This window comes from Amaranthus tricolor, chromosome 15 (genome assembly GCF_026212465.1).
Source record: "Amaranthus tricolor cultivar Red isolate AtriRed21 chromosome 15, ASM2621246v1, whole genome shotgun sequence".
In the NCBI taxonomy this organism is placed as follows: Eukaryota; Viridiplantae; Streptophyta; class Magnoliopsida; order Caryophyllales; family Amaranthaceae; genus Amaranthus; species Amaranthus tricolor.
In genome coordinates this window covers 3,772,496-3,792,921 of record NC_080061.1, presented here as the reverse complement: position 1 = coordinate 3,792,921, position 20,426 = coordinate 3,772,496, and the positions used below count along the sequence as shown (strand labels likewise).

Here is a 20,426-nt window from a genome sequence, read left to right as displayed (position 1 = left end):
TTTTTTTGAAAGGAAAAGCCTATTATACTCAAAGCAAAGCTAAAATTTATTGAGAAATCATTTATATTCAAGTAATAAGAACCCAAAAAATTTTGATAACGACAATATATATTAATTTTAGATAGCAAATTAAAACATTTTATGAATTTGAAATTATATAAAAATTAATTATATCAGCTAAATTATTATTTTCTTAAATTTTGTGTTCCCAAAGTGCATAAATTATGAGGTAACTCTCACGTGACCTTTAAAATACTGCAATAAAATTTATTTTTGGAACCTAATTTTCTTTTTCTTTTTTTTTTTTATAATTTTGGATTTTGATGTTGGAACTTGGAACCGATTTCTTCATCAAACAAAATTTTCTAGTTGGGAAAAGAACCCATTTAAGTGAAAAAGTGAATCCAATGAAGCAAAACTGAAGGCGCAATCAAGTTGTTCGTCCTCCGAGTCTCCGACACGAAGATCTCCCTCTCATCGGCTGCAAACGGATTCAAATTTCCAATTTGTAATGTAGTACCAACGCTGCAGTGATGATTCGTCGTCAAATTTCAATGGCACGACAATGGCCTGTAAGCATCTCATGCAAATGGTTTTTGATTATTGATTGTTGATTTTTTTCCGGCCAATTTGTAGTTTAATCTAATTTCCCGACTTATAAGTCTGAGTTTCTTTGATTCATTTGAGCAATTGATATAAATTTCCTGTTTTTGTTTCTTTGAAGCAACATCCAAAGCAGCGATGGCGGATCATCTATCACAAAATAGTTCAATCTACTTACAATCTTCTTCAACTTATGCAGCATTCTTCTTCTCAGGTGTAAGTTGATGATTCTCTTAGAAATTCTAGAAAATTCCATTGAATTATTGTTTAATTTACTAGTTTTTGTTTAGTTGATTTTCTAGGGTTTTAAGCCGTCATTTGTAAATCACAGCAAATCACTGAAAAAAAGACAAAACAAAATATCAATAAAGGAAACAAAATAACAGAAAAATTAAAATCCTGAAAGCCCTGCGCTCTTACCCTATCAAATTCTTCCATAAGGGTGATTTGTCACCTGGAAAGACTTTCTCAAATATATATTGGCTGTTCTCTAGAACGCAAACATGCGAGATATGCTGAATCTTTGGCCAATCTCTACCATTGGGGCCTCGGAATCTTTCAGTCAGCCCTCCACATGCTTCATATAAAGTTCATTTAAGGTAGTCAGCTTTCTGAAACCTTCTGGGAGAGATGTCAATTTAGGGCATCCATATAATTTAATGTATTCAAGAGATTGCAAAGAACCTATCCATTCTGGGAGTTCCACGAGATTATCATTGTAAGATATTTTCAGAAAACGGAGGTTTACCAAGTTTTGAAGCCCACTTGGAAGATCCAAAAGTTTAGGGATCGCGCAAATCTCCAAAGAACGAAGATTTTTCAAGGCTTTCCATGTCATGCCATCTTCATTTGGTGATGGCTCAAGCTCATACTGTAGTCAAAACCTCTACGCCTTTAGAGATGATGTCAGTCTCCGGCATTGAAATAACACCAGATTTTGGAGAGAAGACAATTTTTTGAAGACTTGTTCTACACTAGAGATGTTCAGAAGCTCACTTTCATGGATTTGTGGTGAGGAAAGCTGTTGCAAAAACTCATTTGGCATGCATATATTAGATCTTCAGGAATGTCAACTCTCAACTTCCTCAACTTTGAACCAAAACTTGATGAGCTTGTTGACGACGAAGAACTTGTTGCAATCTCCAACACTGATAGTGTCCTGTTGCTCTTTGATAACATCAACTTCCCGACATTGGGACGTGGTGGCACATATTCTGGGTTTGGACATCCATGTATATGCAAAGTTGATAACCTAGAAAATGACATGGATAAATCAGTTTCTCGTACTGTCCACCTCCCCTTCAAACTCTTCATATTTATCAAACGAAGTTCTTCAAGAGATGGAAGAAGAGAGTATCTAGTATAGATGATGTTGATGATGAGGAACTATTGTACAAATCACTCTCCATGTATTCCACACTTCTCAAATCACTAAGATCAAGGGACTTCAAGAAAGGTAGCTTGCTAAAGGAAGGCACTTGCAGGCATCTCTTACAACCCAGGAGTGTAATATCTACCAGATATGGAAGATTAATACACAAATTACCCATCATTGCCCTACTTGGGAGCTTTTGACCTCCGTAGCATTCAATTAACAGGCTTCTCAAATTAGGATGTGGTTTTATTCCTTCTAGTACTTCTTCATCATACTTATAATCACCACTAACATCATAGTATGACGAATCAAACTCAATGCTCAAGTTAGTCAACAGTTGCTTACAAGTCAAGTTAGCTTCTGCATCTTTGACAGTATCTTTTACGCTTCCCAAAAATACAATGTGCAAAGGGCTTCCTAAGTTATTTAGATTCTTCATATCACTCAACTTAGCAGGATTGTAACTAGATTTTGGGGAATCTAGACAATTAACAACAAATTTAGTTAACATTCGGAGAGAAGTCAATTCTCCTAATCCTGAAGGTATATATTTTAATTTATCACAATCACCAATGTCAAGACTCCTAAGATTAACAAGTTTTCTCATACTCACCGGGAGTATTGTAATTTGTAAGCCTGTGACATTCAGACAAATTAAGTGTTTGCAAATTATGAAGCCTAGTAATTGAACTTGGGAGTTCCTCGACAAATGTATTGGACAGATTGAGGTACCTTAAGTGAATCAGAGTACCTATTGAACTAGGTAAACATCTTATGCCAAGTTTACTTAAATCCAATACCCGCAAGCATCTATAATTTGATATCAACTGTTGACAACTATATTTGCTGAAGGGCGACCCATCTTTCAATTGCATTGGCAAAAGAAAGGTCCGCAGAAGCTTCAAATTTAGCATATCCCTTGGAATCATCCATGAAGACTTGAAAGTGTAATCAAAGGATACATGATAGAGTTTGTCACTATTTAAATTCCTTTCTTCAGCCCCAGCAAGCTGCAATTTTCTCTGGCTACTTCTAGAGCAAGATCATGCATTAGATCATGCATTTTACACTTCTTGATGGCACCGTATTGATCCCTTTCTACATCTTGAAAGAAGCACCTTTGCAATAGAACCATAAAGTACTCTTCACCAACCTCGTCTAGACTCTGGCTTTCACAAGCTGTCGGAATAAGAAAGCCTTGAGCCATCCATAGATCAATCAAGTCTTCCTTATAAAATACAGTCTTTTGGGAACAAAGCGCAGTAGGCAAAGCAACTCTTCAATGGTGACCACAGGTGATGGTAGCTAAGCTTGAGGATGCCTAGAATGCTGGTTCATGTCTGCTGCATATTTAATAGACTTGTATTGTATCCTTCAATGACTTCCACATGCCCTCATCCTTTCCATAAAGAAGACTACCTAAAGTTCTTATTGCCAAAGGAACATTTGCTCATTTCTTAATAATCTCCTTCCCCATTTCAACAAGTTGTGGCTTCCCTTCAGATTTTCCAGGCTCAAATGCCATCTTTTCAAACAATTCCCAAGACTTTTCTTCTGATAGCCCTTGTAATTCATAAGGAGGTAAACAACTCATTATTTTGGCCACTCGTTTTGACCGAGTAGTTACCAAAATCTTACTCCCTTTTTTACCAATCTTCAAGAGAGACCTTAGCTTGAGCCATTCCTCACGCTCTTCGTTCCAAACATCATCTAAAACAAGCAAGTATAATTTATCACCTATTTCCGTCCTTAATCGACCCTGTACCTGCTCCATCTCTAATTTCTGGATTTCTGTATTGGTTGCTGACATGAGGATCTTTTCCGCAATACCCTTAACATCAAAAACCATCCGAAACACAAACCCATAACCTCGTCTTAAAGTGCTCCCCAACTTGAGGATCATTATATACAAGCTGCGCTAAAATTGTCTTGCCCATGCCTCCAATGCCTACTATTGGGATAACCTACGGAGCACCTCAGTTCAGGTACTATCACATCATCATCAATAGCAGAGCTGGAGGAAAGAAGGACATCTATGAGGTATTTCTTATCATCATCTTTACCTATAATGTCATCCGCATCTACATAAGAATAAGTTTGATCTCTCCCGTTTCTGGCTTTTACTTCCTCACGAGGGTGAATTACAAACCCAAACTCACTACTGTCTTTAACTATATCATCCAAGTTTTGCCTAATTGCTTTAATCTTTTGAGAAATATCGATTGCACGGGCAATTGGATTAGAGCGAGAGAAAAAAGTGCATACCTCCTTACTAAACTTGTTTCCATGTGAGAAATGTTTTCGAGAAGCAATAGTGGCAATCTCATCGAACAAGTCGTCAGCTTGGTACACTGCTTTGGCAAGCCTTTCAAGCCAATCACGAATAGTTGGACTATCCGCTCGCCTCTCTCCTCAGCATCCAAGAGCACATTTTTTATGGTATTCATAGTTTTCTTAATTCAGCTGCTCAAGGCGATCCTTGAATTTCCAAGTTAAGGCAATCTCATCAATTGCTCTTGAACCCAGATTCTTCAGGACTTCCTGTACAATACCAAACAGTATGCCTTCAGCCATTTTCTCTCCTCTCGTTGTGAATCTCAAATTGTCTCTCAAGTATTTTCAAGACTAAAGTGTTTGTTGTTTAAGGTGAGTATTACCGAGTAACAACTCTTTTCTTTTATAATCTAAGAATTACCCCCTACATTCCTTAATTAGTTCCCACAAAAAATATTCACAAGAATTAAGGAAATTAAAATTTTTTAGATGGTGAATATATTTTTTACTGAATAATAAATTGATGGAAGGAAAACTGAGGGATCATAAACATAAAAAAATATTAAAAAACAGTTATTCTGGTGAGAGACTGTATTTCAGTGAGACGACCTCAAAACAACATGCTTATATACTAATAATATTTATTATTTGGCTATTTAGCCCATATATAAGGCGCGTCTCACGGTGAGACCGTCTCATATAAGAATTTATGTTAAAAAAAGTTAGTGAAAAAAATATAAAGACCACATCTAATAACAAAATAATTTTATAGAGTTGGTGGGAAACATGTAGGGGTCTTTAGGAGTATAAAAATATTAAAATGAAGTTACTAAAAGATATGCGATGACCATAAATATTTGTAAAATATTAAAAGAAAGATGAATAATTATTCTTGTCTAGAATTTTTGATTTAAATAGAAAGATTTTTTATTTTAGCAACAAATAAAATATTTTAAATAAAAAATGAGAATTTCTTTAAAAAAAAATGAAAAGTGTAGCATTTTTAAAAGCACTACCGCACCGGAGTGTATGACTCTATTTAATACATTATCTACACAATTTTGTTAATATAACTTTTATTGACTAAGAATACTGGATGATATTATTATTCAAGGACCGTAAAAGTTTGTTCTGCAATTGGCCTTTCTTTTATTGACTAATTGGTCTTTCAAAGCTAGGCTTGACCAGCTCTAGAATATCATCAATACTCTCAATAATTTGCTCTTGTATGCTGAGAACCAAGCTGATGATCGACCGAGCAGTTTGTGGTTGGCTTTAAAGGCTTAACATTGTTGTCTATACTGCTGATGACTTGTTTGATGAACTCCACACTATTGCATATAGCAGACCACTCGTGGGTCAAAGCACAATGTCTAAGAAGGTAGTGAATTTCTTCGCCCTTTCTACAAATCAGCTTGCTCTTCCTTTCCGAATTTCCAGAAGGTTAAAAGCAATTAGGCAAGAACGACATTGTTAAAGATGGTAATGAGGTTAAAAGCAATTTGGCTTTTTTGAAGATTGGTACAACCGGGAGTAAGATCATCGTACAAGATTGAGGACGGTTGCAAAAAAATATGGGCACAATTGCTAATCGTTATGCCTTATCTGAATTGGAAGCATGGAGTTTGTTTGAAAAGCTAGCATTTGAGCCTGGACAATCTCCATTGATTCCACACCTAGTGAAGATTGTTGGGAAAGGTTTGTCTCATACCAATGGGTTAAAGATGGTGTGAACACTTTATCAGTCATGTGTACACCCAGTATTTTTCCAAGATATGCTGGCATTCATAATATCAGTCATGTGCCTTTAGCCATTAATGTGCAAGAAGTGGTTATTTTTGAGGGATGCAAACCTCGGAAGAATGCCAACTAGGAAGCAAGATGACACATCATGAACATTCTCAAGCTTAGCTATAATCACCTATGGTTTCCATTGATCCAAGGGCCTTGGACGTCTTGCTGCATTAGAACAGTTGGTTATTTTCTTTTTCTTTCAACAAAGCAACAAGGAGGTGAAGACGAAGATGATCACATGCCATGGAAAGCCTTGAAAACTATAATCCTCATTCTTTGGAGTTATGGGATCTTCGTAAACTAGTTGATCTTTTAATTGGGATTCAGCATTCGATAAACCTTCGTTCTTTAACCATCGCGTGTAATCATAAATTTGGGAATTACCAGAATGGATATCTTGTATACATGATCATAAGCTTGTCCTTAGAGCAACACTTGAGGAAGAACTATCTGAATGATTTCAATGCTTATTACTACCATTATGGTTATTGTTTAATTAGTTTGTTACTAATTGTCTCATTTTGCTGTTTTTAAATACTTATCAAAGACATAAGGGGAGCCTTTTGTGTTCTTTGCATCCCATATTGATGTACTAATCTAGTACATGGCATGATGGCAATACTTATTTATTGTTTGTAGTCCTGAGGAGTAAGCTAAGGGCATAAAGCACCAGATCGTGTACTTCTGGGTTGTATGTGTATTCAGTAAAAAAATGTTATATTCTTTTTTTTTTGGATGTACTGTTTGGAAATTGATGCTGATTCTACTGTCTTATTGACTTCATAAAATTAACTTGCTGAAGAGATGCTGGGTTGTATTTGTGAAATAACTTTATTTGGTTTTTTTGGCCTTTTGGTTTAGGGGTGTTTTGCAAAATAATTTATTGGACAATTTTAGCTTATTTTGATATAAATAGAGGGTTGTGGGATCAAACCAGTCAATTCTAATGTTTGGTAAATAGCTTATTGATATAAATAAACTGTTTTTTGAACAAGCAACTCATAGTAGCGCTAGCGGGTTCAAACTCAGCTGGTCAAATCAGTCACTGTAATCAGCTATTAGCTACCAGCTATCAGCTATTTATCAAACACCTTCTAGTTTTTAAATTGGTCAAAAAGCCATTTCACAAATAGCCTATAATTATTTTTTATCAAAACACGTTCATAACAGTTGGTTTGTCATCCGAACATTTCCCCCACAAGTTTCAGCCATCAAAGAGACCCTACATAATGAGCATGTGAAAGTTTGCAATTTCTACACATACCGTTTGACCTGAGAAACAAGAAACTTGTCAAATTAAGTAATTTTTCGGCATTGTCAAATTTGGATTGCTAAATGCCTAAATTTCTTTACAATTCCTGAAACATTCAATGTTAATGTTGTCTATATTTCTGTGCTGCCTTTATAAGTGGACCGTGAAGTTTGCTTTAGACATATAGTCTGGATCATTGCTGCCTTTTGTGGACTTAAGTTTGCGTTAGGCTACATTTACTTGGTTATATTACTTGACCGACTCAAGTTCGGTTTAAAATATTTTTAATGTTGGTCGTACTTTGGGATTTACTATATGTTTATTATTGCTTATAGTCCATATGTTTATTATTAGTTATGGTTTATAATTTTTGGTTATTTCTTATCTATATATATTTTATTTTATTTTATTTTATTCATATATGTCTTTTATTTTTTGAGTAATCATAGCTATTCATATATTTTTAGGAAAAATTGACATTAATAATCCAAGCTTTTGCTCATCCGCTCTGAATACTCCAACCTTTAGATTATTTTCTAATAATTCAACATTTGCCTTTACTTCGTCGTGAATAATCCAACTTCTATTTTAGTTTTGCTAGCAGCATATCCTATTATTACCTATTAATAGTAATATGGTATGTTGTGGGAAAATTTATCACAAAAGTTAGATTATTAGAAAATAATCTAAAGAGGAGATTATTCACAGCAAATGAGTGATATGTTGGATTATTAATGTCAATTTTTCTTACTTTTATCTATTATTTTGGTTTGCTCAAAATTTGTCTGTAGCAAATATGCTACGGGGAGGGGATTGGGAGTACTATCTATCACCCAAATTGATGAACAATTTATGTATTAGAGGAATTATGTAAGGTTGTATTTGTAAATAAATATTTCATTTCAAATTAAAGATTTTAATTATGAATCATCAATGGAAAAATTTTAGAATAATAAGGTTTTGAAAGTGATTTTTAAATTCTCATCTTTAACCACTTTTATAACAACGGTGAATTTAACTCAAATTCAAATTTGAATTTCTTTTATTTGTCAAACACAAAATTTGAGTCAAATTTATGTTCTCAATTGAAATCATCATTTGCAAACATAGCATAAATTTGTTTTTAGAAATACAGTCCAAAATCAAGAAAATAATATGTAAAGTTTATTTATCACCAATACAGTATACTAATTAGTACTTACATGTTTCTATTTGAAAATAAAAATCCTTTGTGCTTGGTGTTTCAAATATTTAATAGGTAGTGTATGTATTTATTTTTCTTTACGTATATAACTTTCTATTTTGGTACTTAAACCATTTAAGTGATTTGCTGTATCATTTCCTATTTTGTAGTAACAAGCAAATTTCTTTTAGGCTTTCAGACTGTCAATAAAAAAGTTCAAAATAAAAAAATTATCAATCTTTGAGATTTGAGATATGATCATACAAAGTTTATGTCTTTATTATATAATTTCAACTAAAATAATCTTTAGATAAGATTTTTCTTCAAATAGAGAGATATTTAATCCGTTTAACACATTCTATGATCTATTAAGTAAAAAAAATAAAATTTAAACATTAAAAATAATCGTCAAAACTAAAAAAACTCTTAATTCTTATTATGATCAGTACCCTAATATAAGTTAAAATTCAACTTAACACATTTAAGTTAACAAAAGAATAAGCAAAGTCGTAGGTACTAAATTGAGCTATCATGCAAAATAAAAAGTTGGTAGTTTCAGTTACATAAGAAAGCATTAAAAGATTTGGCCAAGGCCTGAAACATGATGAAATTCATTGTCATTAATTATATCTTCTAATAAAAGCTTAAGATACGTGACAAGTACGTACGCTTTTTGCTGGCAAAGTTCATGCTATACTTCAAACAAATGTCCTTGTAAAGATGAGCAAATAGTCATTTAACAAATATGAAAGTCTTATTAAATAATAGTAATTTGTGAAGTTAATAAATTACTTTTATATGGTAGGATTTAATAGGGTGAGAATTTTGTGATTTTAATTTATCTTTTTAATTTTGTTTATTTTATAATAATTATTATTATTATGATTATTTTTTTTATGGTAATTTACAAATCATATTTATCGATTATAAATTATTGCTTAACCAAATAGTGGAGCCTATAAGTGATAAGATAAAGCCAATAAAGAGAGTAAAGTGAACCTTGTGTGATTAGTAGGAGCGATTATCTTTTATCTTTGTCTTTTTGGTTTGTTGGAGGGCGATCTGGAAGTTGGAAGGACACTGAGAAGTATTGTAGCTAAGTTTATTTTACATTTTTACTGATTTTAAGGGTGACTTGTGGTTGTGGCTAGTCGTCGCCCAGCTTCGTATTATTGAACGGTTTAGTTTTTTTTTTTTTTAGTGCAATTTAATTCATTTATAATTGAATTCATTTTAGTTTTACTTTTTTTTTGGTTTCATTAAGTTCGACTTGTATTACTCAAACTTTGTAACTCATTGAACACGGCTATGTGTTCACGTGACAAATTTGGTTAAATCTTGGAAAATTTTTCTTATTTTTGTCCATAATAAAATATTTAAGTATCTATATTAAAGTATTGATAATTTAATATGGATATTTGAGATAAAACAAAAAATTCAATAAACCTATATTTAAATTGTAAATGATTCATACTTCTTAGTTTTAAAATAGACGTTCATTATAGAATAAGCATAAATATATTTCAAATTGTAATTTTTCGCGTATCTTTTACAAATTCCATATAATAACCTTAATATGTGAGCTTTTACTTTTATGATTAATGAGACAAAGAATAAAAAATTGAAAGTGTAATTTGATTGACTCATTCTATCATTTCTATGTAACTCACACGTAATTCCTAGTTTGTATTATAGTTTTTATTTTTTTAACATTGGTTGTGATGACAAAATTTTGAATACCCACTACGAAAAAATATGTATAACTTGTTCATCAACGTGCTCTCTATTTGACTATTTTGTATTTTTTTTTTCTCTTATTTGATTTCTTTGTAAATTAAACATTAACCAACAAACAAAAAAACCGACCATAACTTTTTTTAGCTTAAATTAGTCGATAATATCTCTCATATTTAAAAATTTTAGTTAATTAGATTTGCAATTTCTGTAAAAAAAAGGAATATATAAATAAAATAAGCAAGAACAAATTTAAATAATAACCAAATTCAAAATATACTATAGAGATGTTTGGCAAAATAGTTTATAGGACAATTTTACCTTATTTTGACTCAAATAGAAGGTTAATTGGTTAAACCATCAAGTGCTATTATTTAGTAAATTAGATAATTGAAATAACATATGATTATGAATAACCTGCTTTTGAACAAATTGCTCATAATAATAGATTCAAAATCAATTCACAAAATTAGTTATTAGTTATTTATCAAATACCCTATATCTAAATGACAATCAATGATCACAAATATTTACACATTGCAAAGAATTACACTTGTTGCATAGTTGAAGTTGCATGGTATCTATCTAAACCAAATCATATCACGTACTACTAATAAACATTCTTGATAAGTACGACAAAGAATTTATTCCTTAGATTAAGGGGGAAATGTATTTGTTACATATTTTGAATATGGTACGTCTTTTTCTAGCACTCTCATAGTGACTATAATGATACAAGAATTAATGTCCCACCCTCATCACCAAATGAATTCTACGTCTTGTAGTACCAATTCCTTGTGGGCCCACAACAATCTTGTTTGATGATTTACCTACGTGTGTGTCTTACCCATAATTTGTGATCTCATTATTCCACTTATTTAGTGATTTAGAATGGACGTAAGAAAAGGGAAAATCTCAAATATTGTTTGAACACTTATTACATTCATTTAAATTATATAATTAAATATTAATAGTTATTATAAGATATGAACATAGGTTTGGCTCATATGTGAGGCATTACCTATTTATGGCCCAACACATAAAGTTTCATCACCGGCCATCAACTACTATAATGATTTGGTCTACATACGTGAAAAAATACAATTTTAGAAATTGATACGACACGATACAACATAATATGTGATACACAAGTGCAGTCCGGGACATGATTATTGTTTATTTTATAACCAATTTGAGGAAATAAAAAATGATAAAAAAATTTATGCAAGTCGGGCTTGTATTTACGGCCATTGTTTGAGAATCGTTGGTTCAGTACACAATTAGCAACTGGCCATGGCCTTCCATAACTCAATTTGTCAGACACGTGACTTACTTTAACAAAATCTGTAACAGCCTAATACTACACAAACTCAATGTCTAATGTTTTCCATAAAATAAATTCCATCAAAGCCTAATAGACCCGAGCCTAATTAACTCTACCATGTAAATTGAAGAAAGTCGCTCTCGTGTCTCTTTAAAATCTACGTGTTATTTCATGGAATTTTACATTAATCAGTTATCAAACTCAAAACGACATTGTTGGTACACTAATAAACCACAAAACGACAATCATGAAACACGAATTACTCAACATTCAACAACAATATGTCTTGATTTCAACGTGTTACAATGTTGACCAATTCGTCCTACCTAATCTTATTTTGTATTAATATAGCTCCACTTTGTTGATAAATAATTCTACATTGCATTATAAATGAAATTATGAAAAATTAAACTCATTAGTAAATGTTTTGTTTGAAAATTTTAATATGATATATAAATGAATAGAAAAATCACATGTATTTGATCTTAAGTTATTACTACATACAATGTCATCTCAATAAAAAAAAGTTACAACTACAATGAAGATTAATTAATACTCCTATCAATTTTTATATCAAGAAATAGTATTTTATTCCATTAAGAAATATTTTTTTTTGCAAACCTCAATGCTAATTTAATAGTCAAAAGACTCTAATTATGGGTTTTTAAAAATTAAAATAAGTTGACATTTGAGAAATATATATTAATACAAATGTGTCAAGACTTTACATATAAAAGTTCATAACCAAAGTTTGAATTTAAATTTTAAATATTCTATTTGAGAAGAATAAAAAAAAATATTATACATAATATAATAATAGAAAAAGAACATTGGCAAACAACTTTTTTTAATTGGTGATAGTTGATTATAGTGGCTGATTTAATCATTTGTTTTTATTAACTGGTTTGACTGGCCAGTTTATTTAAATATGTTGCTATAAGTAGCTTGTTTAAAAATAGTTTATTTATAACAATAAGATCTTTCAACTAATTAATTTATCAAATATTAATATTGAATGATTTATATTTTAACCACCATTTATTTATATCAAAATAAATTAAAATTATCTAATATAAGATATTTATCCGAGGTTTCGATGATTTGTCTATAACTTTTACTGTTGTCATTATGATACCATGTTAATAAATGGAGAATTTTGACTTGCTAGTTGCCTAGAAAAAAGGAGAAACATTCAAGTCTTATCATACTTGTTTAATTAATATTTAATTGTCATACTTTGAATTGAATGATACTCCACTTAAAATAGCTTTGATTTTATTTTTTTTTATATTTTATTGAGTGTTATTCTATGAAAATACTTCAAAACTGATACAGTCAATAATGATACCTTATGACAAACAATCATAATTATAAAGTTGTTTTTGCTTGAATTATTTAAGTTTGACCAAAAGTCAAAGTAAGCCAAATATTAAAAATAAGAAAAAATAACCTAAAATAATTCATTCATGATTTTCTTACAATAATCTTATCTATTGATTAACCATAAATAATCTCAACCTTAGGGATATTTACCTAGCGTAAACTTGGATTATTTGATGACCTACTATAGTAGGTTATTCAAAAAATAGTAAACTGAATATTATTTTGAAATTAGAGATTAATTTTGAAATTTACGTAAAGAGTTCTAAATATTTAAAAAAATCACAAAATTATTTTAAATATTTTTTTAACATTGTATTCGTCATTTTATTTTAATTTATCTTTTGTAAAAAAATAAAACTTACTATAGCAAGTCATATGTTTACCGGGTTTACTCTAAGACAATACCCCTCAAAGAAGGAATTATTCATGGTAATCAATAGGTGAGATTATTGTAGAAAAATCATGAATAGATTGGATTATTCTAGATAATTATTCCTAAAAATAATAAATAAGGGCATATTTATGCTTTAAGTTTATATCGTGTATTTATCTCATGTAAAAGTTATAATTTTGTTATGATAATTGATTAAGAGTAGATTGGGCAAAAATTAGAGGATTTAGAGAATCTAATTATAATTTTAAATCTATCTCAAATTCAAAATTCTCAAATAAGACAAATTGAGACATAGATTGTAATCCTAATATCATACAAATCAATAATCTAACATTTTCATTTCACTAGTAGTTACTCTCTTCAGCCTCTTGAATCTTGATTTTGAATTTGATACGCACGCTTAAAAATTCATGTATTTTAAATTTGTGAATAAGAATAAAATACGTAAAACAATTTATTATCTACAAGCCACAATCAAAATAGTTATTACTTTATGTCAAATTGATTCAATGCAGATCACATATAAAAAGAAAATAATCACTTCCAAAACTTTTTTGGATCCTTTTTTAAGTCTAAAATCTAAATAAATCATTGGGATATCTATATGGTAGCAATATACATTTATAAACTGCCACAAGTAACAAATCTTAAAAATTTTCACAGATCAGCATTGTAATATTGTACTAAAAACTACAGTATTATTAATGAGTTAAAAATGTTTAATTGGCTGTTAACTTGTGAAATATCTTAAAAATATTCTATATGGTAGCAATATATTCTTATGAAACGCCCGTGGTAGCAAATCTTAACTATAAAATCTACTGTAGTTTTGAGGAAAAAAACAAGGGCAAATAAGATATTTAACAGCTTAACGACCAATTAAACATTTTTAGCTCATTAATGTTACTGTAGCTTTAAGTACAACATTAAAATACTATTCTGTAGAATTTTTTTAAAATTTGCTATCACTACCATTTTATAAAAGTATGTTGCTATTATATAGAAAATTCCTAAATTATTTAACAAATACTTTTACGAAAGTAGGATTTATTGGCACTTCCTCCATAGTTGTTTGGTGAAAAATTGAATACCAAATCAAATCGAATTAATAATTTGGATATTTTTCTAATTCGATTGCTTTGAACTTTGAATAATCTGGTATATTGAACTTTTGATCATTAATTTCAAACATTATTAATCCTTACAATTTTTTAACATTTAGTTGAGCCGAGTGTATTTGATTTAATTTCGTATCAAATGAAATAAAACAAAAAAAATGAACTTACATGGTTAATTATTACTCCCTCTGTTCTTTTTTGATCTTTCACATTACTATAACGGGTAGTTTTAAAAGTTCTTCCACTTTAGAATACTTTCTATTTTAAGAAAGTTTTTATCTCACTTTTACCCCTTAAAACCCCCCATTTTTTTTAATGTACCCCTTTTCTTTTATTTATAATTATTTTCTCTCTCATACTTTCAATACAATCATTATTTCACACTACTATTTAATTATAATAATAACCACTACAACCTCATACTTTCAATACAATCATTACTTCACACAACTATTTAATTAAAATAATACCCATTACAACCCAAAAATTCTATCTTCCTTAATATGTGTGAAAAACCCAAAGTAGAAGATCAAAAAAGAACGGAGGGAGTATATTATCATGAAAGTGATATATACAATCCTTACTCTTTTAGGGTTAAATTCATTATCTAAAAATATGATTGCCTTATTATTTTAATGCTAATTACACAAATAGCTATGTAATTAATACTCATTTTTCATCAAATATTATGATTTTAATGCAAATATTAACTCAAATAACGATGTAATTATTACTTACTTTTCATCAAATATTCCAACTTTTAATTAATTAACTTATTATATACAACCATAAGTACCGTATATATCATTGCCTAGTGATGCCCATAGTATGTGTTGGGTCAATTTCGATTCCACAACAGTGAAACTTCATTTGTAACTTAGGATTCTGGTTATAGGCGGTTCCTGCCAATTTAACTCTCGAGTTGGGTAAATAAGTCTATAATATAAAGAAAATAAATTTTATTTGTAAGTAAAAATAAAAAAAACAAAAATAAATAAATTGAGAAATTATCATCGATCATAAGATTAGTTATAGCCCAAAATTAACAACAGAGACTTGGTTTTTTTTTTGAGAAAAAAAAGTGAGAATAGGCGCTAGGCCGCTAGGGTCCCAAATTCCAAACCCTCTCGTCTCTCAGCCTCTCTTATTTAAGGGTGGAGTTGTTTTCTCAAGTCTTAGTAAGACAAATCTCCAATTTTCAGAGCACCTCGTGTCTTCGTCTTCGACTCTCCGCGGAAACGAGAACTTTCATACTCCATTAATGGCGTCTCTTTCTCTTCGCTCTTTGTCTTCTTCCAATTCATCTTATGGTTCCTCATTTTCTTCTTCTGTTTCTCCTCCTCGGCGCCTTCTTCTTCGCTTCGATCGCCCCTTCTCTGTCGTAAGTTTTTTTTTTTTTTTTTTGTGTAATTTTTTTTGTTGAATTGGTTCTTTAATTGCGTATGCATGTGTTGTCAATTTTGAATTTGGATTATTTTTTATTGACGAATTTGAGTATATTTAGTCAGGAGTGGCATGCTAATTTGTTTGGAAGAAGGTTCTTTAATCGCTTATGTTTGTTAATGTAATGTATAAGTTGTGCTTTATTAAAATTTGAACTTGTATGATCGTTTTCATTGACATAAATGGTGGAGGGATGAGTATTGGAAGACGGAAGCAACAAATTGAATTATGCTTGCTTTAAAATAATATTAAAATAATTAAGTTAATAATTATTTTTAAAGATAGTTTGCACTTGCCAATTGGATCAAATTCAATGAAAGTTTTTTTTTCGTTTCTGTTCTTCTAGGACAAATTGCAGTAGTTTAGAATTTGCACTTTTGTAAATTAGTAAAATTACTCCATTTGTGTTGGATTGGATTCATGCTTTTACAGTTGCTATGCTGTGATGTGATGTGATATGTGTAATAATCGGGAGTGCTTCTGGTCATGTGCAAGATGTGCAACTTCTCAGGCCCCTTAAAGTAATGACTTCTTGTTTAATATTACTTTGCCCCTTTGAATTTTCTGCATAAGCAAAGCCAAGTGAGAGTCTTTTTAGATGTTGTACAGCAAATTTTAAAGCGATCAAAGGGAGTATTTGTAAATAAACAAGGTCTTAAATTGTTGTGTACTCTTTATCAGCTCCTGGTGATGATATGTAAATTTGCCTTGTATTTCTTGTAGAAATGTAATGGTAGTAGTGAGCCGTTAAAAATTAATGGACGGCCAGCTGTCCCGATCCTTGATGAGCAATCGCTGCCCAAGTTCTTGCACTCAAAACGCCTGGAGAATACTGTAAATAGAAGTAATACAAGGCTGAAACTGTTTTCTGGTTTGGCAAACCCTGCACTGGCTAAGGTCAGTTCAAGTTTCACTTTCACATTTCCTTACATAAGCTGGTTACAGTCTTACAATAGCGTGAATTGCTTATGTTGATGTTAATTAGTCAACAAACCATGTATTTTTGAATTGATGTATTCAGTACTGTTTTCTTGTTAATAATTGATGTACAGGAAATTGCCTGGTATATGGGTCTTGAGCTGGGAAAAGTGAATATTAAGAGGTTTGCAGATGGAGAGATTTATGTGCAGTTGCAAGAGAGTGTCCGAGGATGTGATGTGTTTATCATTCAGCCTACTTGCACACCGGCAAACGAAAATCTTATGGAGCTTTTAATTATGATTGATGCTTGTCGTAGAGCATCGGCCAAAAATATCACTGCTGTGATTCCATATTTTGGATATGCTAGAGCAGATAGGAAGGCAAGTACTTTGATTTGTACTTGGTGTTATTTGGTATTCAAAACCAAGTGGAGATGTTTTCCATATATCAGACTATTGGTGTGTCTTGGATAATTTGATGTGCTGTGTACAAGTACATTGGAATTTGGAATGATTTATGTCAAGTTTGTTCACATCTACACCATGTTTTCAGATTTTTGGTGCAGATAATCTTGCTAATGTCGGATCTTTTTCTAATTCAGACTCAGGGGCGTGAATCTATTGCTGCCAAACTAGTTGCAAATCTCATTACTGAGGCTGGTGCTAACAGAGTACTGGCATGTGATCTCCACTCTGGGCAATCAATGGGATACTTTGATATTCCTGTAGATCATATATACTGTCAGGTAATGGTTTTTTTTCATAAACCCATGGGTTCTTATAGGTGAAATGTATAACTTAGCTAGTTAGTATTTTGCAATTTCTGATTTCATCAATCTGTATGCAGTCTGTGATACTTGATTATTTAGCCAGCAAGGGTATTGCCTCAAGCGACTTGGTTGTAGTCTCTCCTGATGTTGGAGGAGTTGCAAGAGCCCGTGCCTTTGCAAAAAAGTTGTCTGATGCACCTTTAGCCATTGTGGATAAAAGACGACAAGGTCACAATATAGCTGAGGTAATAAAAAGTTTGATAGAATTGAATTGAAAGATTTGGCATGTTGGTAATTTTCCAAACACCACTTTTTCTGTATCTTTTTGGATGTTTAAGGTCTGTTGGGTGGTTGGTATGTATTAGTGAGATTGCTTTTGATATTTTGATTACCTTAAAACTTACAGAATTTGTGCAGATAGTGGTCTCTGGTTTTGATTGTAGTATAGTTGCTCATTTCTTTCACTAACAATTAGATAGTTGTCTCTTGTTTTGATTTTTTGTTGTGTATATGCTAATCTGTCTATGAAATGATTCATACAGATAAAGTTACTAATGTTCCTTTAATACACTTGTTTGTGCAGGTAATGAATCTCATTGGTGATGTTAAAGGAAAAGTTGCGGTTATGGTGGATGACATGATAGACACTGCTGGTAAGTTACGTTCTATAGTAGTAGATGCTAGTGTAATACTCCACATGCTTTCATGGTTAATAATTCTACATATATAGTTATATGTTCTCTCTTGATGAGCTGGCACTATTTTCTGTGCAACAAATTTTATTAAACAATGTTGTGTAGTTACTAGTTACTGATAACCAATTCACTTCTGTTACCATCACCATGTCCTTACCACTATCGAGAATGTTTCCTCATTTTTGCACAATGATCAACACCTTATTGACATAAGCTACTTGTGCCTTAAATGGATACATAAATCTCTTCTCATGGTGTAAGAGGAATGTTTGTCTTTACATGTGGCCCATTCCTGTTGAAAATTAACTTCTTGATTTTGGGTTTCATAAGTAATTAGGTCCTTCAGAAGATAGTTTGGTCAACAATATCAATACTAACAAACCTTTTATGTAGGCACTATTACGAAAGGTGCAGAATTGCTTCAAAAAGAGGGGGCTAGAGAAGTTTACGCATGTTGTACTCATGCTGTGTTCAGGTATCAATTCTTTTGCTTGTAGTAGTTGATCTTTAGAAGCAGTCAAGTTTGTTGTGCAAGTGGCTCACTCTAAAAGTACTGATTCAAAGTATTATTTGCTGATTCTCAAGGAATTATTATTAGTTTATCTTGTGACAATGAAATAGGAGGTATATTATAGCGATTGATTGATGATATTATTATTATGTGATATGTCCTTTTGGATGGTAGGAGCTGTATTTGCATTTGTATTTGATTTGAACAAACTTTATTTCATTGACTTGTAATTGTAAATGGTATGTACTTGAGAGTTGAGGGTGTTGTACTGTTGTTGATGAACTTTACCATTAATCAACACTTATTCAGCTACCGCTAATCTCCTAGTTATGACTTGCCTAATTCTGAACGATTTTGTCAGAAGACCTTGTGAAGAGTTGAAGAGTGTGCATTGACCTCTTTAGCATGGCGGGTGTAACATACCTGAAATTTATAATAATATATAAATACGAAATTTATGTATTAAATTTCACCAGAAATCCAAAACGAGGAGACTGGGAGTGTAATGTAAGGAATCCGTACATTATAAATAAATGAATGAAACAAAAGGTTTAATATCTAATAGCTAATGAGCTTTATCGATACCATACTAATTATCATGTAGATTATACTATTATAATATCGTATATGACTTATTAATAGTGTGGGATCAAAATGTAAGTTAATCATGCCATTTTCTTCCCATCCTTCACGTTTAAGCTGAAAGCCAAATGCCATAATGACTCGATGTTTAAGGAACAGAGTTTTGCAAGTTAGACCCGTCAAAAGTATATTAGAGAACAATATTAATCACTTGTTTTGCTAATATACTTTATCTTTGTTTGTTTTGTAGTCCTCCGGCAATTGAAAGATTGTCTAGTGGTTGTTTCCAGGAAGTGATAATTACAAACACACTTCCAGTAGCGGAAAAAAACTTTTTCCGTCAGCTAACTGTTCTTTCAACAGCAAACCTTCTGGCCGAAACAATTTGGCGGGTGCACGATGACTGTTCCGTAACTAGTATTTTTCAGTAGTATGGCAAACTGTGAAGACAAGGAAGAGTAGTGTATCGTATATTTGTGGTGATATATCTTCCTTCGTAATTTGCGTTGGTATCCTAGTCTCGAAACACCGTGTTCGTGTTATCTAGCTAATTATGCAGTTGCAGCAGAGTAGCATATAAGAGTTGCTAAATATTGTCCCTTATGGATGATTTAACTGGCAATCCAACCATTTAGGATTGCATTTGTATATTTTTTTAGACGAGTTTTTTTCATCTGATTCATTAAATTTTAAGTTATAATATGTTGGGACTTGGGACACACTATGAATGATCTTTCCCGTTTTGAAAATAACTTGCCTTAGTTATTATTGGGGGTACATTATTAGTTAATAACTTAATATAGTCTATTATTTTGGGCTACCTTTTCTTTTATAATCAAATTTTTGTGATATTTAAAAACTAAATTTGATTAATGGGAAGTCAATTGATGAGAGCTTGAAAATTCCAATTTTTTAGTCATTAACAATTATGTTTATCCATGACTTTTGCGGATCTTTTTTTCAAATAATTAGAGATTTTTATTGATAAAATTAAGAAAAAGCTCAAATAAACCTCCAGCATAAAAAACCCCCCATAAGGATAAAAAGTCATTGGAAACAAAGGGCCCAACA

The 20,426-nt window shown here is 31.4% G+C and overlaps 1 protein-coding gene and 1 long non-coding RNA gene across 2 annotated transcripts; both read left to right on the top strand.

Annotated features, from left to right (window-relative positions):
* Nucleotides 1-302: 302 nt before the first annotated feature.
* On the top strand, nt 303-8,184 carry LOC130800734 (uncharacterized). Its single transcript, XR_009039488.1, has 3 exons — nt 303-572; nt 725-819; nt 5,431-8,184. It is a non-coding gene; the product is annotated as an uncharacterized LOC130800734 (long non-coding RNA).
* Nucleotides 8,185-15,510: 7,326 nt separating this feature from the next.
* Nucleotides 15,511-20,074, top strand: LOC130800733 (ribose-phosphate pyrophosphokinase 2, chloroplastic). The gene is made up of 8 exons (XM_057664342.1): nt 15,511-15,815; nt 16,601-16,774; nt 16,930-17,178; nt 17,400-17,543; nt 17,645-17,812; nt 18,151-18,220; nt 18,656-18,737; nt 19,606-20,074. The coding sequence occupies exons 1-8, from the start codon at nt 15,696-15,698 to the stop codon at nt 19,784-19,786; spliced, it is 1,188 nt and encodes a 395-aa protein (XP_057520325.1). The 5' UTR covers nt 15,511-15,695; the 3' UTR covers nt 19,787-20,074.
* Nucleotides 20,075-20,426: the final 352 nt, after the last annotated feature.

What these genes read in the sequence shown, in the direction of transcription:
- LOC130800733 (XM_057664342.1), top strand. Translation starts at nt 15,696, where the DNA reads ATGGCGTCTCTTTCTCTTCGCTCTTTGTCTTCTTCCAATTCATCTTAT. An exon ending in TGACATGATAGACACTGCTG is followed by an intron (nt 18,221 to 18,655) that starts GTAAGTTACGTT and finishes CCTTTTATGTAG; the next exon opens with GCACTATTACGAAAGGTGCA. An exon ending in TGTACTCATGCTGTGTTCAG is followed by an intron (nt 18,738 to 19,605) that starts GTATCAATTCTT and finishes TTTGTTTTGTAG; the next exon opens with TCCTCCGGCAATTGAAAGAT.